A 25995-nucleotide genomic window follows, 5' to 3' on the forward strand; every position below is an offset into this window, starting at 1 on the left:
TTTAAAAAAGAAAGAAAATTGGTTACATATCTAAAGATCAGCTTATTTAAAAAAAAAAAGATAGCCCTCTGACAGCCCCCGTATGTGGGGACATCTTCTTAGACCCCCCAAAGCTTTACCCAAACCTCTCTTGTGCCTCTAGCTGAGCTCAGCTAATGTCATGTATTCATTTGGCAAATAAATGTGTTGCACGCCTACTATGTGCCAGGCACTGTGGTGGGCTCTGTGACACAAGAGTGGACCAGAGGGACTTCCCTGGTGGCACAGTGGTTAAGAATCTGCCTGCCAATGCAGGGGACACGGTTTCGAGCCCTGGTCCAGGAAGATCCCATATGCCGCGGAGCATCTAAGCCCGTGCACCACAACTACTGAGCCTACGCTCTAGAGCCCACAAGCCACAACTACTGAAGCCTGCGTGCTTAGAGCCCGTGCTCCACAACAAGAGAAGCCACCGCAATGAGAAGCCCGCGCACAGCAATGAAGACCCAACACAGCCAAAAATAAGATAAATAAAAATTTTTTAAAATATGTATACGGTAGACTGGAGGGCAGGGGCTGCATTTTACACTAGTGCTTCTCCAGCCTTGACGTGCACCCAGATCACTTGGGGACCTGGTTGAGATGCAGATCCTGAGTCAACAGCTCTGGGGTAGCCTGGGATAGTGCAGCTCTTACCACCTCCCTGGTGATGTCCCTGCAGGTGGTCCGTAGACACAGTGTGATTACCAAGGTTCCATACTTTATAGGTGTCACTGCCCCCCACCCCAGTTGGGCTGGAGTGCTACACTTCAGTGTCAGAGAATTGGTTGCCTAAGGTGGCAAGATGAGTCTGGTTAAACTTCACTGCCTTCCTGGGACAAGTCTGAGTCCTTTCTGCGTTGTCTTTTCAGGCCACATTCCAGAACCAGACGTCTCACTCCTGCCTGTGTCTATAATACTGAATAGTTGTCTGTCCACCAATAGAGGAATTGGGAGGGTGGCATGAATTGGGAGATTAGGTTTGACATAAATACACCATCTGGTGTAAAATAGATAGCTAGTGGGAACGTGTGGTATAGCACAGGGAACTCAGCTCAGTGCTCTGTGATGACCTAGAGGGGTGGGATGTGGGGGACAGTGAGGTCCAAGAGGGAGGAGATATAGGTATACATATAGCTGATTGACTTCACTGTACCGCAGAAACTAACACAACATTGTAAAGCAATTATACTCCAATAAAAAATTTTTAAAAATTAAAAAAATGATGGACATACTAAAAATAAAATGATTAAAAGTGTCATCCTCTGTTGTTTGGCATGGAAAGACATCCACAAATTGTTGTGTGAGGAAAATGCAGGTGGCCGAATGCTTTTTCTTCTATTATTTGAGGCTTTTAAAAATATTAAGCATGCATTTTCATAAATAAAAAAAATCAATAAAGGTATTTTCATTCTGAAAAAAGACCTAAAGCAGACAATAAAAAAGTTGAGTCACCACTGAGCCAAATGTGGATGAAAGCAATAAAGAATCAGAACCCTGTGGCCAGTCCTATCCCATTAGGGTATATCTCACTTTTCAAGGGTAGTCAGGTGTCCAGCTCACAAACTGAGATAATATTTGAATCAGTGCCTGATTAATTACACGGGGCCTTGCAAATGTAAAGTGATGATGATGATGGGTATGGGAGGGCGTAACGGAAGGAAAGAGGCTCTGTTTACTGACTGTCCACTACATGTCAGGTCCTTGGGTGAGGGGCTTTCAGAGATGTTCTATTCTTGTCCTCCCCAAGGGTTGGATCGTGGAATTCCCACTTTATATAGATGAAGAAACGGAGGCTCCGAGAAGGGGATTCTCTGGGGTTATACAGTGACATGTTAGGATTTGAGCCCTGGGCCCTCTCACTCTGAATCCAGTGCTTTCTGAAAAGTCCCTTGGATTCCCCGGCCAGCTCCAACTCCTCCTCTCTTCTCTTTTTTAGACGACTCAACCGGAACCAGCTGTACGCATTACCAGAACTGCTGTTCCAGAATAACCAGGCTCTGTCGAGGCTGTGAGTGACGCTTCATGGAAGAAAGCTCTCTCTGTGGTCTTATCTCTCACCCGGTTGAGGGGGCAGTGTGTGGTCAGTGGGGCCTGGACTCTCCATGACCATGACACCTGTGCTCCTCACCTGGCAGGCATCGTTCAGGGCATCAAAGGCCGGCTTACTGTAGGAAGGTGCTTTGCGGGGCCTTTCTTCATGGCAAGCACTTGACAAAATTGGCAGTCTATCCAATTCTGTGTGCTGCCCCTGACAGTGTGGTATGGGAATGTCCTCGGGGTGGGCAAGCTTGTCAGCCATGATGGCAGACCTTATGGGGAGGACCGTACTCATGCATCTCTCGCTGCCTTTCGTAACCTGTCTTGGGTGGAATATTCATTCACATAAGCCCTTCTGGGATCTGTTTCTGTTTTCAACTCAGAGTAATGAGGTCTGTGAGCTTATTAACCATGGCATAAAGTCATACTTGTATTTGCTGTAAATGTACTTCTTTCAAGTTTAAAAGGTAGTGGCCAATTCTGCTGCTCCATGATTTACGAGATATGTCTGTAGTTGTTCTCCTGTACATTTCATTTTGTGGGATCTTGGGCAGGACAGGACCTTAGAGATTACCTGAGGACTCTCTTCTGCAGCTCCTTAGCGTATGTATGGTCTTTTAATCTTTGCTTGGCTACTTCTCGTGATGGGGAGTTCACCACCTCCTTGGGCAACCAATTCCATTGTTGGACAGATCTGCATAAAAGAAACATTTTCTTAACTTTGAGCCCTAAATCTGCTTTCTAATAATTTATGATTTCTCTAGCTTTGCTTTCTGTAAGTACCTAGAACAACCATGTACAGTACTCTTGTTCAGTTTTTGAAGGGCTGTCAGGTTTTTGAATTTTGAGTTGGGAGGTTTAGTCGTCATTAACAACCTGAAAAAACGTTGGTTGGGACCTTCTGCATGCCCAGCAAAGCACGGTGTGAGATGCTGAGGCTGCCGGTTCTTCCCTAAAGAAGAGTACAGGACACCTTCTAGGTGGAGGTGCAGGTGAGTCCGGAGGTGCAGTGGGTGGTGCAGGTAGGACTGAAGGGTGGGGGCTGCGTGGGAGTCAGCACCATGGGGCTACCTGAGTGCTGAGAGGCGTGCCTGTGGAGTCTGGAGCTTGATCTCCTCCGCTCTGATTAAACATGGCTAGTTCCTTCCACCTCTGTCATGACTGCCACCTCTTGATAAGCCCAGTGGTCTGCAGGCAGCTCCAGAATTTCTCATTGATCCTGCCTTCCAGTTTTTGTCCTTAGGGCGGAGCTCTAATTTTCAGTTTGTCCAAATGGTCTCTCCAGTCTCTTCCTGGAGAGACACTTTCTGATTGTCTACCTTGTTGTCCCACTCCTCCTGGCCTGGAGGCCTCTCCCTAGAAATGGAGATGATCCCTCAGTGATGATCCCTTCTGCTGGTCTTTGCTACCCTTGGGCTCATACTGGGGCTTCTCTGTCAGTCCTCCTACAACTGGTAGGTTGGCCCTTTGGTGCCAGGCACACACAGTGAGTGCCTTACTTTTCTTCCTTGATTGCTGAAGGCACAAGACCCTTCCTAGCAGGTGCAGCCACCCTAACATCCCTTTAACCTGTGGGCCAGGGCTGGGCCACAAGGTCCATGCTGTTACTGGTCCCGTGCTGGCAGCTGGCTTTGTCCTGACTTGGCCCCAGCAGCTCCTTTTTTCTCCACCCTGTCTTTTCTCGGAGCTGGCTCTTGTGGCGGTTATCACAGCTCTGCCTCTCTGCAAAAATTCATCCTGAACATTTTTTCTCTTGATCTCCTTCTGTACTTTTCTTTTTCCTTCTCTTAAGCCCCCTTAGCCTTTCAAGCTTTGGCCCCCATTCTCCCAGCATTAGTTGCCTGCTTGGGTTCCCTTCCCTTCAGCACATTGATGCCCTTCACCATCCAGGGTTTGGAACATGTGCCTAGTTGCTGTTAAGCTCTGGGCACTGCTTTGATCCTCCTTCATTTATTTTATTTAAAAATTTTTTTTAATTTGTTTTTAAATTTCAGCTTTACTAAGGTATAATTGACAAATAAAATTGAAATATACTTAAAGTGTACACTGATGATTTGATATACATACACATTGTGAAAGGATCCCCTGCCACGTTCATTAACATATCCATCACCTCGTATATTTATCTTCTTTTTTTTGAGCACATTTAAGTTCTACTCTCTTAGCAAATTTCAGTTGTATTAAGAATGTGTTATCAACAATAGTCATCATGTTATATGTTAGATTATACTCTGTTACCAACCTCTCTATTTCCCCATCCCACAGCCTCTGCAGCTCCAGAACCACTTTTCTACTGTCTGTTTCTATGAGTTTGACTTTTTTTAGATTCCTCATATAAGTGATACCATGCAGTATTTGTCTTTGGCTTATTTCACTTAACATAATCCTTCAGGGTCCACCCATGTTGTCACAAATGGCAGGATTTCCTTCTTTCTCATGGCTGAATTATATTCCACTGTATATTTTATATATATATAATATATATTTTATATAATATATACAATATATAAATATATATTATACATAAATATATAATATATATAATATATTATATATATATTTCACATCTTCTTTATCCATTCTTCTGCTGATGGACACATAGGTTGTTTCCATCTATCCCTCATTTATTTAAAAATATCCAAGACCCTATCGTGTGAATCTAAATCCACAAACCTCCCGGCTTTTGCTTGCAGTCACCTCCAGCTCTATTCACAGTTTGAGGGGCCAGCATCTTTCACCATAACCTCCACCAGCTCGTGGGGCTGAAGGGGAGAGGACAGCTCTGCAGGGGTCTCTCTCTCTCCCTCCAGCACTTGAGTCTACCTTTCATCAGGGGCATCAGCGCCCTGCATGTCCCTGGGCCCTCTCCTGAGAGTGGTGATACCGTGTGGCCAGTGTGGCTGCCTTCTTGGCCGGTGTCTGGGGAACCAGGATCCCTAGTGGAATGGGAGGTAGCACAGGGGAGTAGGAAGTCAAGTGTCATATAGTCCTGGGTTTTTCATGGTGTAACTCAGGTGGAGTTTTTCTTACCTGTGCACTGTTAGGCTCTCCTGAGGCTGAACTGAGATTGAGCATGTACAGTATCCAGGACAGCCTGCAGCAGACGTTCCTTGTGTCCCTGACGTGTGGGTGAGTGAAGGGCCCTGCAGTGGAGCTGGTCCTCCTGTGCACGCTGTCTTGTCTGACTCCTGTGACCCTGCAGGGCAGACACTGTCTCTGGTTTTACTACTGACAAACGTCAAGGTTGGAGAGGTGAAACGACCTCCACAGGGCCAGTAATGAAGCCCTTTTGGACACCCTGCCCAGTGCTCTTCATGGCTTTATATGTTAAGAGGAGTCCTGGAGAAAAGGACTTCTGCGCTTTAATGAATTTTAAATACCCAGATTCTATAGCCAAAGGCTGGCACAAGGAGCTCTATTCAAGGAGTAGAAGAGCGATTGAAGGGGACAGGAGTCTGCCTGACTCCTACTCCTGGCACCCTACGGGACTGGGATCCAGGGCAGGCAGTAGCCTCCAGAAACGTTGGATGTTTTCACCCCGGTGGCCCAGGGCTGGCTGCCTTGGGGACAGGGCCAGTCGGCAGTCATCAGAGGGACTTCTAGAGGAAGGACCCCCCCGCCCCTGATGGAAGGCTTGGTTGCCCTTTGGCTCCAAGGGCAAAGGAGTATTTCTAGGCTCTATAGCCAGAATCTTTCTCTAACACTTATTGCCTTTTCTTCCCAGGCATCTGGCCCCTAACTCTAAGCCTTTCCTTATCCAGGAGCATAGCTGGGTCTGGGTATAGGGAGACTATTTTCTTTAGCTCTCCTCTTTTTTTTTTTTTATTTAACGATTAAAGAAAATTGAAGTATCAATATAGTTGATTTACAATGTGTTAATTTCTACTGTATAGCAAAGCGATTCAGATATCCATCTATCTATGTCTATCATCTATCTGTCTATCTGTATATACACACACATTCTTTTTCATGTTCTTTTCCACTATGGTTTACACAGGATATTGAAGATAGAAGGTCCTGTTGTTTATCTATTTTATATATAATAGTGTGCATATGTTAATCCCCAAATCCTTGTTTATCTCTCCTCCTACCCCTTGCTCTCCCCTTTGGTAACCATAAGTTTGTTCTCTATTTGTCTGTGAGTCTATTTCTGTTTTGTAAATAAGTTCATTTATATCATTTTTTTTAGATTCCACATGTAAGTGATATGATAGGATATTTGTCTTTCTTTGTCTGACTTCACTTAATATGATAATCTCCAGGTCCATCCATGTTGTTGCAAATGGCATTATTTCATTCTTTTTATGGCTGAGTAGTATTCCATTGTGTGTGTGTGTGTGTGTGTGTGTATACCACATCTTTATCCATTCATCTGTCGATGGGCATTTAGGTTGCTTCCATGACCTGGCTATTGTAAATAGTGCTGCTATGAACATTGGGGTGCGTGTATCTTTTGGAATTAGAGCTTTCTCTGGATATATGCCGAGGAGTGGGATTGCTGGATCATATGGTAGCTTTATTTTTAGTTTTTTAAGGAACCTCCATACTGTTCTCCATAGTGACTGCACCAATTTAAATTCCCACCAACAGTGTAGGAAGGTTCCTTTTTCTCCACACCCTCTCCAGCATTTAAATTTGTAGACTTTTTAATGACGGCTGTTCTAACTGGTGTGAAGTGATACTTCGTTGTAGTTTTGATTTGCATTTCTCTAATATTAGCAATATTGAGCATCTTTTCATGTGCCTGTTGGCCATCTGTATGTCTTCTTTGGAGAAATGTCTATTTAGGTCTTCTGCCCATTTTTTGATCGGGTGTTTTGTTTTTTTGATATTAAGCTATATGAACTGTTTGTATATTTTGGAAATTAATCTCTTTCAGTAGCATCGTTTGCAAATATTTTCTCCCAGTCCATAGGTTGTCTTTTTGTTTCCTCTTGTTATTTCTTAAGCCCACCTCTAAGCATAGGAGTGCAAGCTGATGGGACTTTGGGGAGGACTCCTGTGCAGCACGCCCCGCTTATATCAGCCTAGAGCTCGAATTCACGACCAGGGGCAGTACTTCCTGATGCCTCTCCAGTTCAGGTCATCTCAAAAAGGGCACATTCTGGGGGGAAATGATTAAATAAACCTTTTTATTGATCTGGTTGTTTGTCCCTGTTGTCTGGGCCCTGAATTTTTCACCTTGGTGATGGTTATAGGGAAGGGTACAGGAGCAAGTGCTTAAAGACTTATTTGCTAATATTCTTTTTTTTTTTTTTTTTTTTTTTTGCGGTACACGGGCCTCTCACTGTTGTGGCCTCTCCCGTTGCGGAGCACAGGCTCCGGACGCGCAGGCTCAGTGGCCATGGCTCACGGGCCTAGCTGCTCCGCGGCATGTGGGATCTTCCCGGACTGGGGCACGAACCCGTGTCCCCTGCATTGGCAGGCGGACTCTCAACCACCGCGCCACCAGGGAAGCCCCGCTAATATTCTTTACCTTCCCTCCCCCCACAATCCATCGACCTGAGCATCTGGCATTTCAAAACATCTCTCGTAACTCTCCCAGTGGTCTTGCCGAGGAGCACTCGGGCACTCCTGGTTCCAGAAACAGGACCCCTGCAGGCTGGTGAGTTGGGGTGGGCGGGGTAGTATAAAGGCGCAAGCAGCAGACTCACGGGCTCCCATGACAGGAAGTGAGGCACAGCTGGGACTAAGGGTGTGAGGGATGTTTCTAGTTCTTTCTGATTGTCTACCTTGTTGTCCCACTCCTCCCTGCAAACCAGTGTCTTGGGTTTACCAGCAACATCTCAGTTCCACCATGACTTTGGTTGGCCACCGTGCTTACTCCCCTCCTACTCCTGTGACCTTGGAGCTCAGATCTCCTCGAGTCTCCAGTCCCAGCCCAGATTTCTGGGGAAGGATTCTGGTTGGCCCATGCTTGGTCAGGAGTTCACTTCTGGGCCAAGGAGCTGTGCTGGCGACTATGGGACCTCCTGGTGTAGTCACACTCTGGGGCCTACCCTCAGGAGGAGGGTAAGAGACGATGCAGGGCTTGGCGTTTGTGGCCTCTCATCTGTTGACCTTTCTTCTGCTTTGAGGGATCCGTTACTAATACTTTCCACCTGGAGCAAATAATGGATTTTTTTTTTTTTTTTTTTTTTTTTTTTTTTTTTTTCACCAGAGGCCGTATGTTAAATCAGCATGAAAACAAGTTTGAGAGAGACCAAATGTGCAGGGTAAGGTGTGGTCACAAAGCACATCAGGTGGTGTGGCCCACGTTTCAACTGATTTTGTGTGTGTAGCTTCGGCAGTTGAAATCCTCTTGCTGGTTATTCCTCACCAATGTTTCTCCACGTGTTGGGTTAGTCCATTTCTTTCCACGTTTGGGGTGTGTGGCCCAGAGAGGCGATTTGTCCTGGACCACAGAGCAGTTTGGTAATAGGGTTGGAGTTAGACACCAGGCCTTCAAGGGACCATAAGAAGTCTGAAAATGGGCTTAAACCTTGACCTAGAAATCTCACGTTTGGGGATTGACCCTAAAGTCAATAAAATATGACCACAAACATGTTCATTGCAGCATAACTCAGAATGTTGAAATATGGAATATTGAAAACTATATAAAACAACTGAAATGTCCCGCCTTGGGGGAATGGTTAAGTAAATGTTGGTATATACACTTGATGGAATATTTATATCATCATCAAAAATGGCCTTTATGAAAGACAAAGTAACACAGATAAATGTTTGTGATACCAAAGCCAGGATGCAAAATTGTCTTGACAATATGGTCACTAAACAAATCACTCTAAAGCGTGCACAGGAAAATGACTACAGAATGCCAACAGGGGTTATCTCTGGGTGGCTTTTTCTTTTTTATATTTCCCAGGTGTTGGATAAAAAGAGTATAATATTTTTATGGTAGGAGACCTCGCAGTTTTTATATGCACTGGAAAACCTCTGTTGTCTGAGTTAAAGTGAACACTAGATAAATGATGTTGGGCCACTTCCTTGAACCCCGTTGAGCCCGTTTGTTCTTCTATCAGATAAAGATAATAATGTCTGCCTCACAGCCTTTCGTGGGGATTCAAGAGAGGTGTAACTCCCTCTCAGGTCAGGTGTAAGCTCGGTAGCACATAGTAGATGCTCAGGAAATCAGTGAATTTTTCCCTTTTACAGATGAAGATATTCAAGCTCAGAGGATTTGTGACCTGCTCAAGGGGTTGAGGCAAATTTGAACCCTGGTCTGTCTGATGCTAAAGCTCATCCTTGCATATCATCCACCCCCTCCCAGCCGTCGGCCCTCTGCCCACCTCCTACACCCATCTACCTATCATCTACCCACCACCCAGCCAGCCTCCCTCTCATCTGTGCTCCCATTTACCCATCTACCAACCCATCAATTAATCCGCCCATCCCTCCATCCTCCATCTCCTGCCACTGGTCCTCCCATCTAACACCCTCCTACCCACCTATCCATCTGCCTGCCCCTCCAGTCTTTTACTCATTTGCCCACCAAGCCCACCCATTCACCCCCCACTTAGGCATCTACCAACATACCCATAAACCTACCATACACCCATCTATCCCCCCATGCCTCACCCACCCTCCCTCCTCCTCCCCTCACCACATCCAACTCCCCTCTCACCTTCCATATCTGCCTGCCCATCCACCCACACACCCACTCACCCAGCATTTACAGAGGGCCTCCTATGAGCCAGGCACTGTGGTCGGTGCTGAGAACACTTGACAGCTGTGTAAGACGGCTAGGTGCGGCGCTGTCTCTGCAGGAGGTGAGGGTTTATCACTAGTGCTCTTTGAAAGCAGTCTGTATCCTCTAACCTACCAACAGTTTGGAGTGTGTGTGGGGGAAATGATTGCCTGGCTGGACCCGTATCTCCTGCCTGGGGTGGTTATATCCCGGTGGCAGGTGACCTGGGCTGAAGATCAGCTTCATCACCTGATAGGCGCCCATGAGAGGGTGTGGAGGTGTTGTTTTGCAGATGCACGTAGGGGTTGTGGCTAGGGTTAGAGGGACAAATTCGAACCTGCCTCCTTCTCTTATAGCAGCAAAACCGAGGCTTCACCCACATTTGGGTGGGGAGCACCGTGAGCGTCAGCCGCCTGTGCACTGTCCTCCCAGATTTGGGGAGGAGTCTCTCCCGCTGCCTTGCAATCCCGCCTCTTGCTGGTTGCATTCCCTTCCCTAGTCCAGAAGCCGCTTCTGGAAACCCAGTTCCTCTGGGTTTCTTTTTAGCCTTGAAACCAATATGTGCCCTGACAAGATTGACCTTTTGTGTCTCTGCTGGGCCTGGAAGGGGTGGGGGTGGGTGATTAAGGGCAGCCGAGGGCATTGATTCCCCCTTATTTATATCCCTGCTGTAAGGACCAGGATAATTCATTACCGGGACTCGGTGGCTGGAGAGGCGGGGGTGTGATATTCTGCTGGAGCCCTGTTGAAGAATGCCTGACCCCACCGACCTTGTCTCGAGCTGGGTTTAATTAAACTGTCAGCACTGGTCAGAAGAACAAAGCCTCCCGTCCCATCCTGGTCCCCAGCCCCCATCAGAGGCAGGGGGCATTCTCTGCTGAAATGAAGAGCTGTTAAAAATGGATCTGTCTTGCCTCTGAGGGAAATTACCCGAAGCAGGAAGGCGACCTTGCTCTTGTGACACGTCCACTCCCGGCAACAGATCTGCGGAACTGAACCGTCCTTGCCACCCGCCGAGGACCCCAGGCGTGAGGAATGGGGCTTCTTCCTGCCACAACTACCTTAAGATGCCCTCCCTCACTCCCTGGACCCCCTTTTCCCAGAAAGGAACTTCAGGAGCTTTGTCTGTGAGATACTAAGTCTGTGAGGTGTTTCTGGCATTAATGATAGAAAGAGGCTTCCTTGGTGAGAAGGTTTGGGGAAGTTTGAGGTCAAACAAGTTTCTCTGTGGAGTTACTTTCAGCCCCTTTCAGCCCCTTTAATCCACTTGTGCTCACTATAAAGCCCCCAGGGGACATGTAGGGTGTTGCCAAATTGATATGACTGTGAAAGTCTTGAAAATTTTATTTTTAGGGAATACCTAGATCTTGTGGGTCTAGCGTCAGACTTGCTGAGGCCTCAGGCAATAAGGATCAGAGCTGAGACTTGAGCTCAGGTCCCCCTGACCCCAGACCCATGCACCTACCTCTAAACCATCAGTACTCAAGTTAGTGTGGGAGTTACTTAGAGGATTTTAAAATGCAGACCCCCAGGCACTATCTTCAGAGACCCTGAGTTAACAGGTGTGGAAGGGCCCAAGGATATGCATTATTGTCAAGCCCATCTGGTTCACACTTTGAGAAGCCTTGCTCCCCAGCATGCTTGCTGAGTCTTAGGTGGGGACCCCTCTTCGGGCAGAGCCCCTGTCTGTCTCTGCCCAACTTGGTTCTGGTGTGAGAGCCACAGGAACAAAGCCCTCCCAAGGGCAGACGCTTCACCTCTTGTTGCCGTGCAGAGAGCGATTTGGGGATTATGAGTTGGCAATTATGGAGCACTCTGGGCTCTCAAAGTGCTTTCCAATCATTAAATCTGTGCCTGCTGTCAAAGCTCTAGTGAAGATGCACGCGTCCTACTGGGTCGGCCCAGGAGCCTCTGCGGAAGAGGGCAGCCAGCCTGAGATTGACGGACCATGTGCCAGAGTGGCTGACTTTGCCCAGCATGGATGGATGTCCTGAGCACAGCCCCGGCCGTGGCTCTGCCCCCCAACTGCCTCACAACCACACTTTTGTGAGCCTTCACAAATAAGGACAGCCAGCTGGAAACCAGGGCCTGGGGGAGGGCTGGGGGCAAGAGCTGTGGATGGGTCATCCACAGGGGATCGTGTCCTGCTGGGGACCTTTTACAAGGGCTCAAAGGAATGAAAAGCCGCCAGTTCTCTCCTACAGCCTGATAAAATCATTACGGAATAAACAATTCATAAGCATGGAGAAGATTCTGAACAGAGCGGGGATGCAGGAGGGGGCTGCTGTGAATAACTTCTAGGGGAGTGAGGATTTTTAAAAACCATCTCAAACATTACATAAATAATTTTGCTATGATATTGAACATTTGGAAAATAGAGAAAAGCAAAGAAAGATAAGAGGTTTTTTTTTTAAGTTAAATAAGGCATTTAAAAATGCTTGAGCAATCATTCCAGTATTTTTTAAAAAGAGAGTTTAATACAATTGTTAAGCACTTACGTGCCGAACAATTTCCACGCATTTTCTCATTTTAATTGTTACAGTCCTAGGCCATTGTTATCCCCACTTTACAGTTGGGAGAATTGGGGCATGGAGGGGTTAAGTAAATGGATCACATAGCTAGTTGTCGGCAGAACTAGGCTTTGAATGCACGGCATGCTCTTACCCAGCATGCTGTACTGCCTTTCGTTATAGAAAACTTTAGAAAATAGAGAAACAGGAAGAAGAAAGAGATTGCTCAGGAGTCTTCTGGGAAGGTAGGTTTAAAGTCAGGTGTTGAAGGGTGTGGGAGACACAGGTAGATGGAGAGGGTGCAGTTGCCCCATGAGCAGGGACCCCACAATTACAGAGTGTTGTGTGGATCTCGGCCTGGAAGGAGGTGTAGACGGGCTCTGTCTTCTAGAATGAGGAGTCTGGAATGAGTGATAGCCAGGGGGCCACAGAGGGTTCTCTTCCCCTTCCTCCCACTGTCTGCACCTGAGCAGGGTGGACAGATGGGCCCACATCTCTCCCTTAGCTTGTTTGAAATGTTACCTCCCTGTCACAGTTCCTCAGTTCCTCCCACCCCTGGCAAAACTGACTGTTGCCTCTTTAATACCTTCTTTTTGTTTTTTTCCTCTATAACTTTTTTTTTAATTGTGGTAAAATATACATAACCTAATACTTATCATTTTAACCATTTGTAAGTGTACAATCTCGGATCTATCACCAGAAGTGGGATTACTGGATCATATAGTAGTTCTAGTTGTAATTTTGTGAGGAATCATCACACTCTTTCCCACAGTGGTTGCACCATTTCACCAACACTTGCTATTTTCTGGTTTTTTGATAGTCATCCTAATGGGTGTGAGGTAACGTGTCATTGCGATTTTGATTGTGTTCTGATGATTAGTGATGTCGGGCATCTTTTCAAATGCTTGTTGGCCATTTGTATATCATCTTTGGAAAAATGCCTAAAGTTTTTCGGCAGGTTCTTTGTCCATTTTTAAATCAGGTTATTTGATTTTTTTTTTTTTTTTTTTTTGGTTATTGAGTTGTAGGAGTTCTTTAAACATTCTGGGCATTAACTCTTTATCAGATACATGATTTGCAAATATTTTCTTCCATTCCACAGTTTGCCTTTTCATTCTACTGATTGTGTCCTTTGATGCTTAGAAGTTTTAAAATTTGGTGTAGTCCCATTTGTCTATTTTTGCTTTTGTTGTCTGTGCTTTTGTTGCCTATGTCATACCCAAGAAATCATTGCCAAGTCCAATCTCATGAAACTTTTCCCATATGTTTTCTTCTAGGAGTCTTATAGTTTCGGGTCTTACGTTTAGGTCTTTGATCTATTTTGAGCTAATTTTAAAATATGGTGTGAGATGAGGGCCCACCTTCATTCTTTTGCATGTGGATATCCAGTTTTCTGAACACCAGTTGTTGAAGAGACTGTCCTTTCACCATTGGATGGTCTTGGCACCCTTGTCAAAGATCATTTGACCACATAAGAAAGGGTTTATTCCTGGCCTTCTATTCTATTCCATTGGTCTTTTTGTCTGTCTTTATGCTAGTACCACGGTGTTTTGATTACTGTCTCTTTTAAATATGTTTTGAAATCAGGAAGTGTGAGTCCTCCAACTTTGCTCTTCTTTTTCAAAATTGTTTTGGCTATTTGGGCCCAGTGATGGCTTTTTATTTGGAATCACAAGGGACCTGTCACGGCAGAAAAGAGGGTATGGGAGCTTAGATCTTTGGATTCAAGTGGGATGAAAGTAATATACTCCAGCCTTCACTTAAGCACATTGGTGATGGGGGAGTTCACTACTTCACAAGACAGCTAGTCTTGTTGGTGAGCAGTTCGGATCATTAGGAATCCTTGTAGTGATCTTAACCTGTTTTCCTGGCACGTTTGCCCAGTGATCTTGGTATGCTCTCTAGAGTTATACTTAGAGCAAGGATGTGGGCCAAGGGTCAGCCCTTTAACTGGCCATTATCTTTGGCAGATTCTTCAAGGGAGCATTCATGTTTCTAGGACAGATCTGTGAGAATTGTTTATAAGAGGGCTGAAGCTATCTGTAAGTGACTGCCCATTGTACAGATTCTTTCCAAGGTTCAGATCTATCCCCAGAATCTCTGTGGTCCCCCTTGTTCTATTCCATTTATCCCAGGCATCCTTGTGAAGGAATACCCCTAGATCTCCTTGCCGCTTCCAGCTCTGCTTGGCCTGGTCTGTTGGGTGGGCTGCTCCAGAGGCTTCCCTGGAGAAGCACAGAGCTATAGCTGCAAGAAGCTGGTATGATTTAACAAAGTAGGATCCTTCGGCCAGGGGGCAGTTTCCCCATCTTCCTCCCAGGAATCCAGCCCTGACCATACTTTCCTGTCTATAGTCAGGGCCTCTCGGGATGGACCAATAAGGAGGTAGGTATGATAGATGGCTGGAGAGAGAGCCATCTGAGGGGTCCTGGAGACGTTTTGCCAGAGTGTGGTAGAAATGAATACTGGACTGGGAGCCAGGGTGCTTGTGTTCTAGATCTGGTTCTGTCCCTATCTGGGTTTGACACCTTAGACAAGTCATTAGTTTCTCTGGACTCTGCTCTATCATTCTTATTAATGAATTGGATGAGCATACAGAAGGGATGCTCAACAGATTTGCAAGTGGCACAAAGCTGCAAAGGGATGGCCATTATACTCACGATGATAGAAGTAAGACTGAAAAAGATCTCCATGAACTAGGTGGGAATCAATGAGGTGAAATGAAATGCTGATAAATATGAAGATGACTGTAAAAGCGTTGACGAGGGGCGGGGGGACCTGATTTAGCAGCACTTGTTATGAAAAAAGCCTGTGACTTCAAGTTGAGGATGACTCAGGAGTAAGGTGGCTAAAAGAGTGAATGCAGTCTTAGGTTAAACTAATAGAGGCAAAGTGTCCTCTCCAGGGGAGGGGATAGGCCTGTTCTAGTCTCTGCTGATTTGAGCACATCCAGAGAACAGTGTTCAGTACTAGGATTTGTGTTTTATTGTGTAAAATTATGTATTTTATTTATTTATTTGTGTTTTATTGTGGGAGGCTGCGGGGAGAACAAGAAACATGTTCTGGAGGAGGGTGGCTAACCTCGGGAGCCGTCTGGAAACTGTTTCATGTGAGATGGAGTCCAGGGGCCTGGGCTGTTTGGTGTGATGAAAACAAATACAGAGGAACCCTGAGAGTAATTTAAAAATCTATGTGAAGGGCTGTCATGAGGACGAGGGACCGATTTGTTCCAGAAGCATGACTTCCAGAAGTGGGCAGAAGGTACGAGGAAGTGGATTTTGTTCTGTATCAGGCAGGCTTCCTGAAGAGTGGGCTGCTGAGGGGTGGGCTGCTCTGCCCGGTGCTTCATCCCTGGAAGAGTTCAAGGAGGGGCTGACTCCACATCTGCCAGGATTGCATGCCCGAGATGCTGGGGGAGCCTGGTTTTGACGGCCTTGGGGTGCTTTTAGATGCAGAGTGGTCTAACCAGGGACACAAACAGGACTTGTAAGCAGGGGACAGGCCCGGTCCAAATGGTGTTTGGGACTGTTCATCTGCTCGCAGACACATGAAACTGGCAGACGGTGGGAGCCTGGGAGGCCCCTCACTTAAGCCCCAGTGTTGGAAGCCATGCTTCATACCTAAGTGCTTCCAGCGAATTGTGTAACAAAGTATTTACCAGACCCCAGAATCTGGCCCACATTTTGGAATCAATTTTAGAACAATAAAAATCAATGAATAGCTCTGGAAATGGTGTCGGATCTGTAAAAAGACACGGAAGGTTTGTCCTCAGGAAGAGTCTGGTTCTGGAGGTGCTCAGAGGAACTGCTCTCTCTGGGCCCCCATTGAGCAACGACTCATTTCCCCTTTGGAGTCCACACGGTGTCTTGAGAGCCCTGGTGTTTGCACCCCTCTGCTCCTTCAACAAAGGCCCTTCTGTCGGCAGATTTCAGAGGCCAAGCAGGGAAGGGTCAGGAAAGGAAGGTATTGACTGAATACCAATAAGGAGGGGAAGTGTGTTGGTGGAAGATGAGGGGCGCCAGGCAACTCGGGGGCCCACTCGTGCTGTGCAAACAGAGCAGAGAATGCCTTTTGGTGGGTTTGTTTTACTAAAGGCTCTGGGGCCCAGGGGAGGCTGGCGAAGAGGGACAAGAGAGAGGGAGGAAATATTTCACAATGTGGGGTTTAAGCTCAACCCCTTGCTTGGGAAGGGGCTGGCCCCAGAGCTGAGGGGTAACAAAGAGGCAGTGTGGGCTGGTGACAGTTAGGGGAAAACACATGGCAACTAATGGGGTAGTAATGGGTGGGGAGGTAACCTGGGAAAAGCTGGTACAAGGAAAGCTGGCACATAAATTCTGGTGGCGTGACATTCCCCTTGGCAGGGAGACAGCGGCCACTCCATCACCTCTCCAAAGCCACCGCCAGAGATGTTCCCGCTCCCAGGGATAAGGGATGGCTGGAAGGGGAAAAAGCCACACTGGGGTTCTGTTGCCCCACAGGGCCCTGGAAAGGATGGAGAGGAAGAAGAGAGCTGTTCTCTGCAGAAGCCAGAGCCCCAGGCTGAGTGCCAGGAGTGAGCGTAGAGAAGGTTTCCATCACTGCCACCTGCTGCATGCGTAGCGGAGGGATGGTGTGCCCAGTGCTGAGACCCGTGGTTGGTACCCTGGGGCCCTCACTTGTGAGAGGTTTTCCACCCAGGCTGACTCTTGAGAGTCCCCAGCCGACCAGAGGGAGCGAAGGGCCCGATGCCCCATAAGCACACAGAGGCCAACTCACCATTCCAACAGGAACTCTGCCCACCATTTCTCAGAGAATCCTTTGGACATGTCAGTTCTCAAAGGAGACAGTGTTTATTACCTGGGGCCTTTTGGAGGAAGCCATTTAGCAGTTTGTATCTGGACTTATATGGTTTCCATGTGGTTCCCCAAGCAATCCAGGGCATCCCGGAGTCCAGAACAGTGGCTTGTGGGTGGTGATTTTAGTTTTCTGTCACAGACCAACCATTTTTGACCACGTCAATACTCTTTTCTTGGAAAACGGAACAAAACACCAAAATGACTTTTTATCTTTTTGTATGTGTGTGACCAGCTCTCCTCTTCATAATCTTTAGGAATCATTTAGGAAAGAAGAGAAAGGAGGCATATCTGTTCCCAGGGATGGGTCTAGAGCATTATTAAAGGGTGCCATGTCAGGTGGGGACACACTGGGAGCCTCTACTAGGCGTCTGCTGCAGGCGAGAATCCTTAGGGTGATTCCTGGTCGATGTTTGCAGAGCAGCAGCCAGTCATAGACTCCTGAGTCGTTGCAGTTTCCCATGGTGAGTGTCCCTCCTGAGGGACGTGGGAGTTCTGGAGACGGCCTCTCGCCTTGCTGCCTGGCTGAGAGGCACCCCTCCTTCCCAGCATGGCGGGCCTGGCTTCCCCTCTGGATGGATGGATGGATTCATTCACCCAGCTTATTACAAGCCTGCCATGATTGGTCAGGCATGGGAAGCATCGGATGAGTTAGATATGGTCTAGGGCTTGTCTGGAGTGTTGATGGGTGCTTGTGTGCTCACTGATTTTTCAAGTGGGAGGTGGGTGTAAGTTATGAGAATCTGACGGCTGGTGGGTAGCCTGGCTTTTTCCCTCCCACTGCTCGTGAAATGAAAAAAAAAAAGGGAATGTGAAAAAAAACACAACTAATAGACATGAACAGTTGCATTTCACAGGGGCAAACGCACATATGGCAATTACAGTGTTCAAACATAAACTTCCCCATGCTTCTGTGTCAGATATGTTGAAATGTGGTCACTTCAGCTGGTCATCTGAATGTCTTATTCTTCTAAAGGCAACTAGAAAAAACAAACCAGTTTCCTACAAGTTATCAGCTCCGTTGGTAGGAAACAGAGAACAAGAAATCATTTTTGGCAGGTCCTTGCAGTAAACTGTGTGAGCAAAGGGTGGCACTCATTTCTCGATAATTTTTAATAACATCTTTCACAGCCAGCTGGAGATGGCATGAGACCTCAGTTGTCCCTAAGGGGAGGCTATGGACAACTGGTTCTTTGAACATTGACCACAGACTGCAAATGGCTCTGTCCCCTGGGCTCCCTGCAGGAGTGCGTCCCTTGCTGATAAGCGCCATCTGTTGGTGTTAGAAGGTGCGTGCAGGTGCCGGTTGTGCATTTCTGAAGGTGCAGGTGTCCCTGAGGCCCTGACTTGGGGAAGCCACGGGGCACTTAACGTTCGGATCTTCTACGTATTCTCTGCTGCTGCCAAAATAACCGGGAGTTGGGTATTAGGCATAACACGGAAGTTAAGAGTTTGGACTCTGGAATCCAACAGCTCTGCTGCTTACTACCTAGTTGACCTGGGCAAGTCGCTTAATCTTGCTTAGACTCGGTTTTCTCATCTGGAAGGAGGACATAATAAAGACCTATCCAAGACTGTTGAGCAGGGATAAAATAAAATGATGCCAGTGACAGGGCCTGCTGGGATTTTGGTCCACATTTTGCACATGGTAAACCAGCAAGAAATATTAAGCCTGTATTTTTCTTGATAGATAAATCGTAGTCTTTGTAACAGTAGGAAATGCAGGGAACAAAAGAAAACAGTTACATTTCCATTACCCATCAACCAGCATCTTATCCTCATTCTATACTTAGAATATATTAGAGCAAAATTTTCCAAAGGTGTTTTTTGATGATTTGTAGTTTGATTTTTTTGTTTGTTTCAAACAAAGATAATTGGGCAACCAAATGTCGTTGACATTCTGAAAATTATGTCTGAGATTCTGGAAATTCTCTTTCCAACAAGAAAGAAATGAGTCATGAAGACAGTGCCTCTCTCCAAAGTGCATCCGTTAACACCTACTGTTTCTTGATGGACAGGTGCCGTGAGGAATTCCCTTTATTATTCAGGAGAAGGAAAACATTACTTTTAAAGAAATAAAAACGCAGCTGTTTTTAGTGCTGACCAAGGGACTGGAGCTTAATCAGTGAAAAGGTTCCTTTGTCTCTTATTTGACTTCGCTGGGCATCAACTTGGCCCAGGCAAGAACGATGCTGGTATTCACAGCTCATTTAACTCTGAGAGCATCCGGCTTTGTTAAGGTGTAGGTACTGATAGTCATCTGTTTTGACTCTAACAGGGAGGACTTGGCCCTGTTCAATCTGTTCTGATTCCCTATTGTGAGTATCAGCTCACACCCAGAAGGGGAGGGGTGAGACGCCTCCTATGATGTAGCCGTTGCCCCCCGGTGTGTCACATCATGCCCCGAGGATGCTGTGTTGCCTCTTACACAGCAAGAATGTGCCTCTAGATCTTTCAGGCTCTCAAATTGGGGCTTTGTTAACATGGAAGCATCACTCCTTTCTGTTGTTTTCGAAGTTTTAGCAGCCCTTCAGGGTGAACAAATCATGCCCGCCAGCGCTCTGTAAAAAGGCCTGGTGAAAATGGTTCTCGTTTCCATTTAGGGAGAAGGGTTTTTTATTCAGAATATTGTTTTATTGGTGTGTCTACATTCTTTACCACCAATGCCAAGTGCAGATGCTGACACATGAGGCTAGCCAGCCCTAGAGTCCCCTTCCGGTATTAAATTCCGTGATCACCCAAAGAACCCCAGAAATTCAGGAGCCCACCCAGGTGTCTGGAGGGCCTTGCCAGCAGCCACCATCGCTTCTTGCCTCTCCCCAGGGCATGATGTGTCAGCTCACGGTGGTTTTTCTTAAGGGCAGGCAAAACAGCATTGTGTCTAATGATGCCTAAGGGAAACAGTTTTAGCTGAAGACCTGCCCCCAACCTGGTCCCCCTCATTGCCATTTTCAGAAACAGGAGGCTGGACACATCAGTGGTGTTTAACTGCGCTTCTGCAGCCCTCCCTCTGCTTGCACAAGCAGCTGCTCTGGGGAGAGAGCCTGTCAGTGTGAGGCCTGGAGCACAGCGTCCAGCGAGAGCTGCCAAGAGGCTGGAGGCCCTCCTGAGCTAAGGTACTAATTGCATCCCACCTGGACTTACCTCTGCTCAGGTTTCAGGTTTGGGGCCTTTGCCTCCCAAGGCCTCACTGCTGCCCAGCAAGAAGCCACTGCCACCGGGGCATCCTCACTCTTGCTCCAGTTCCTGAGGCATCAACCTGGCCCCCAACCCCTCCCTGCTGCTGATTCCAGTGTGCCATGGGCTCTCCACTTCTCAGTCTCCACCTCCTCAGGGAATCCTACGTTTAAGCCCAGGGCACTGGGGTTGTGAGAGGGGGCTTTGGCGTTGTTACCGAAAGCTCAGGCTCTCTGTACACCGGTGCCGAACCAAATCTCAGAGACAGAGTTTTGGGTGAAGTAGAAAGGGAGAGCTTCGTTACTTTGCCAGGCAAAGGGGGGCACAGTGGGCTTCTCCCTTGAAAAACTTTGTGTCCCAACATAGTTTTGAGGATTTATAAAACAGGGGTTCAAAGGTGGGGTCTCTGACAAGATCAGGGTGTGAGCAGGGCTTGCCCCCCCTTAGTCTCAGTGGTCTCCTGATATCGAGGAGCATCTCTGCTCCCTTTAATACGGCCTCAGGTGGTTTCTCGGCTGTTCCTCCCTTGATTAGCAACGGTTCACATCCGCCCTTTGGAACTCAGGCAAGCTCATGGAGGCTGGAGTTTTGCCTCCAAGAAACGGGGGACAAAAGGGCCTCTGTGCCTGGGAGCCCCACAGGGCCCCACTCAGTTTCACTGTCAGGTTCTGCGGTGGCCACTTCCAGCCACAGGACGGGTGGCCCCGCGGCGTAAGCCCCTGAGCCTGTCTCCTCACCTATAAATGGGGACGATTATGGACCTCCGTGGCGGGGTGAAGTGCCAGCAGTGCAGAGGCAGACTTGGCAGTGTCTGCGTCTCTGCTGGTGTCAGCTCTATTTAGTGGGGGCTGTCCTGTTGTTCTGGCTCTTCGGGTCCACTGCTCTTTAAGGGGCTTCCCTTCGAGGGAGGAGGATGGACTCGAGAGGTCCCTTCCACCTCCCGCAGGGAGAGGCTGATGGGGTGATACAGTGCGTGGCCACTGGGCCTCAGTGTTTCGGAGCCACATGTTAAGTGCTGACGGGTTCCCATCAGATGAAGACACAGGCATGCACTCGAGGGACGAGATGGGGAACAGAATCCTGAGTGAGTTACTTGGACAACATGCTTTGCTGTGCTTAATGGGTGCCGTTCATGAAGTTCATGCCTGCGAGTCCGAGGGCACAGGGCTCTGCCTCAGGCTGGCTGTCAGCCTCTGGCTTTTCTTGGCTCAGATCTTGAATCGTTCATTTGTAACACACTCAGCAGATATTTCTGTGCCTGCCTCATTCCAGTTTCTGTGGGGTGCAGCGGTGAGAGAAAAAGGATATGGGCTCTACTTTCCCGAGCTGGTAGATCCTGCTGGGGATGGGAGTCAACATGAGTTAGAGTCTTGTCCAAAATGTCAGGTGGCCGATGGTGCAGGACTTAACTGTGTCACGAAGGGCAATCAGCTCAGCACTCTAAACAGTGACGAGACAGCGGAGAGTGCTAGGAAGGGAAGGACGTGGGCTCCGGGAACTCCCACAGAGGCGCTGGCGCCAGGTGGGGCAGGGCTGGAGGGAGGGTCGGGACTGATGCAGGGATGCTTGCGCCCAGCCCCCGGCGCTCCTGCTCACTGGAGCTGCTCTGCTTGACTCTGTGCGCATCCAGCCTCAGGAGGTCAGATCTGTGATGCCTGAGGTCCTGTCCCCCACCTTCGCCAGCACCTCAGGTAGCCCACGGCCCTCCTGCTTCGCTATATTCTTGGCCATAGCATCTTCTGACTAGCGCGGTTTTGTTGCTCCCCTCTTTTTCCTGTGTCCGTGGTTTGGAGAGAGGCTTGCTCCTCTGGACCAGGCGCCCTCTGCCCGCTCTAACCTGTGCTCTGGGCTCCTGCCTCTGCTCCTGGCACAGGATGGGCCAACAAGATGGCCCAGCTCTGTGTGCGTGGCTGCTTCCGGGCCCCAGCTGTGACATCACCCCTTGGTGATGCTGTGGCCTTGAGTCTCCTGTACCCCAATACCCCATCTTTCAAATAGGAGTCACACCCTTCCTCCCTTCCTGTCCTCTTGGGGACGGGAGACAGCACAGAGTCCCAAGAGCTAAAGCAAAAAGGCTGGAGAGGAAGAACAATTTCTTCAAAATTCACTTACTTGATGTTGCAGAAGTTGCCTTGTGGTTTCAGTCAGAAGGAATTTTTTTAAATGAGCAGGACTTGAATGAATTTTAAAAAAGGTCATCCCCTTTCCCTAGCACGTAGGCAAGAGTTATCTCACAGAAGCAACCTTTGCAACACATGAGAATTCACTAGAGAGTTCCTGGTTTGTTTGTTTGTTTTTTGCGGTACGCGGACCTCTCACTGTTGTGGCCTCTCCCGTTGCGGAGCACAGGCTCCGGACGCGCAGGCTCAGCGGCCATGGCTCAAGGGCCCAGCCGCTCCACGGCATGTGGGATCCTCCCGGACCGGGGCATGAACCCGTGTCCCCTGCATCGGCGGGCGGACTCTTAACCACTGTGCCATCAGGGAAGCCCAGTTCCTGGTTTTGAGAGGAGGTTTCTGAGATCCTCCTGGGAGCCCATTGTGTCTGTGGGGAACCTGGGGGCTGTGATTCTGCACCGAGGAAGTTCAACCCTCCTGGATGTCTGTTGTTTCAGGGGCGTATGGTGAAGGGCACAGGTCAGCCCAGGGACCTGCTCAGTCTCTTTCTGGTCACTGTGCTTCTCAGCTTCTGCTGGGAAATAGGTGATGCCCCACAAGCCAGAAAGTGGCCTTGATAACCGCTGCTGTACTGAGCACCGGCCGTACACATGAGCTCTTGCTAATTCTCCCAGTGTCCATTGAGGGTGCTCAAAGGGAAAAGAGAATGTCACTTTTGCTTGCAAAGGTAACACTGGGGGCCACCAGAGCAGAAGTCTGAACACCTGAGTCAGCTCGGGGAACTTGGAATGAAGGGCTTCCGAGGGGAAGGAGGGGCAGCGAGGCTGCTCAAAGGGGCTTTTGTCCCATTAAGAGGTGGCCCATAAAGTCCCAGGTAGGGGAGCTCCAGGCACTGGGAGACTTCCTGCAACTTAGGGTTAGGTTGGGGAGCTGGGCACGGGAGGCCCTGATGTCCTCATGGCTTGAATTTCCCTCCAGACTCTGCCTGCAGTGGAGGAGAGCTCCCTGTTGTACCCAGGGGTGCAGAGAAAAAAGGCTGCCCTTTCCCAAACTGTGTGTGCTTTTCCCAGGGGCCATTGTTCCTGGTTGCCAGGAAACTGAGGCCTTCAGGTGTCACCCGGGAGACTAGGGCCTGGGTATTTGGGTTTAGGTCAGGCACAATGACGCCTGCAGAATGAAATGGCATCCCCAGGACCTCCTCATCATTTGTCACGCAACTGTGGTTCCCAATGACAGTGGAGACACGGGGGCTTGGGGAGGAGGTGGGTGGCCAGGAGGGGGCGAGGGGCATGTGATGGGGCAGGCTAATGGTCCCCCTACCAGAGCAGAGCCAAAACGCCCCTTTGGGGAGGGGAAGTGAGGCCGCCCCAGCCTCTCGGGGGGCTTTAGAAGGCCCGTGAAGGGCCTGACCAAGGCTCAGGACTGCCTGCTGGGAGCTGGGGGCCCGCCAGGCTTGATGGAGTTATCATGCTCCAGGAAATGCTCAACAGCTTGGAGGGATGTCTGCTCCCAGGCCAGATAGCCCGAGGGCACAGTCAGAGCAAAGGGAATGTCCGCATAGAACATAGCGAGGACACTAGGCTGTCCAAAAATGGTGGCAAGTCAGAGTGACCCAGGGGACCCAGCAGCGGGGGGGCAGGGCAGGAAACTCGAGGGCAGAGTAGGGGTGTCACTATAGCAGGTTCATGACGTATCCAGATCTTTCCCTCTCCGAACCCTGAAGCACAGTTCTCATAAATATGATTTAGAGTGAATTGAGAGGAGATAGACTATGTGTAATCTACTTGCAAAATAGGCCTCTCCCACTTTTATTTTCTTCTTCTTCTTCTTGTTTTTTATTTATTTGGTTGTACCAGGTCTTAGTTGAGTCACGTGGGCTCCTTAGCTGTGGCATGCGAACTCTTAGTTGCAGCATGCCTGCGGGATCTAGTTCCCTGAGCAGGGATTGAATCCGGGCCCCCTGCATTGGGAGTGCAGAGTCTTAACCACTGCACCACCAGGGAAGTCCCTATTGTATTTTTTAGATTTTCAATTGTGTTACAATATACATAAGATGAAAGTTACCATCTCAACCATTTTTAAGCGTACAGTTTAGTGGTATTAAGTGTAGCCACATTATTTTGCAACCCATGTCCAGAACTTTTTCATCTCACAAAACAGAAACTCTGTACCCATTAAACAACTCCCCATTCTCTCCTCCCCCAGCCCCTGGCAACTACCACTCTACTGTCTGTCTTCATGAGTCTGGCTACTCTGTGTACCTCATATAAGTGGAATCATACAGTATTTGTTCTTTTGTGACTGGCTTTTCACTAAGCATAATGTCCTCGGGGTTCATCCATGTTGTAGTAGCATGTGTCAGAATTTCCTTCCTCTTTAAGGTGGAATAATATTTCGCTGTGTGAGTACACAACATTTTGTTTATCCATTCATCCATCAATGGGTTGTTTCCACCTTTTGGCTATTGTGAATAATGTTACTATGAACATGCCTCTGCTTCCTCTGATCTCCTTTATGACCTGCAGACATGAACTGGTGACTGTTTTTCTTGCTCCTTATCCAAACACTTAAGGCCTCCCAGAAGTGAGACTGTTAGTGATTCATTTCACACCCATCACAGATGCTCATCTTTGGATGTTTCCTGCTGCTTGACAGCGTGGCCATTCTCTCTCATGAAGAGGTCTTAATTCAGGCAGGGAAGGGGTGGGCTGGGAGCCAGAAGTACTGGCCCAGCCGATGCTGGGGATGCAGGCAGGTCAACAAGGCACAGCATCTCAGAGGCACAGAACTCTCCAGCATGTTCTGGCGGGTTCTGGAGAGCCCAGAGGCAGCTGGGCTCCCATTAGGTAGGGGAGTGCACAGTGAAAACTTGGGGTGTGGGGCCCTTGGAAACACGGTGAGGGGGCATTTGACATTTTAAGTTCTGTCCTGTTGTAGTTTGGAGTTTAAAGATAGGACTCAGAACTTGGACAGGGGAGGGGGGAATGGCCTGGGTTTGTAGCCTGGGGTGGGAGCCAAGGTGGAGTTCAGATAGACAGAATTCAGGTCCAAGGTCTTGGCTGTGGAACTGTGGCCAAGACCTTATATGGGGACAGCTCTGGAGGTGGCCTGAGACTCAGGGAACCAAGGGGACTCCTAGGGGTCTGGACTGGTCTGGGGCATCCTGGGGAATGTAAGGGTCAGCTTGGGGACTCCTTTCACCATGATGGGGAATGGAGGCATGGACACTGCAGGGGTGCCTCAGGTCAGCTCAGTCTGGGAACTGGGATTACTTGAGCCTGCAGAGGTTAGGGTCTAGGAAGCCAGAGGAGGGGGATTTGGTTGTCAGAGGAGGGCCTCAGTTTCCAGCACCTAGAACCTGAACTTTGAGGAGTTTGGGTGCCCTGGGTGCCAGCCAAGTCAGTGAGCCAGTCTGGGCCTGCAGCCACAGGGCTAAATGGGGCAGAAGTTCTGGAGTTTCAGATTTACTTAAAACGTTTGGGGGCATGGGCAGTTAAGTGTTTAAAAACAATTTTGTGTATTACATTTAGATAATGGTTAATGGAGAGCACTGGAAGCCCAGGCTGGGTTCCTGATCCGAGCTCTGCCATTTATAGGATGTGGAACTTTGGGCA

At 48.4% G+C, this 25995-nt stretch overlaps 1 protein-coding gene across 1 annotated transcript in view; it reads left to right on the forward strand.

Annotated features, from left to right (window-relative positions):
• SLIT1 (slit guidance ligand 1) overlaps positions 1-25995 on the forward strand; it is a 169413-nt gene that overhangs the window by 27524 nt on the left and 115894 nt on the right. The window contains exon 4 of the mRNA XM_065894433.1: positions 1958-2029. Coding sequence (XP_065750505.1) covers positions 1958-2029 — 72 coding nt within the window. The remainder of the gene's footprint in view (positions 1-1957; positions 2030-25995) is intronic.

This window comes from Phocoena phocoena, chromosome 16, assembly GCF_963924675.1.
Source record: "Phocoena phocoena chromosome 16, mPhoPho1.1, whole genome shotgun sequence".
Lineage (NCBI taxonomy): Eukaryota > Metazoa > Chordata > Mammalia > Artiodactyla > Phocoenidae > Phocoena > Phocoena phocoena.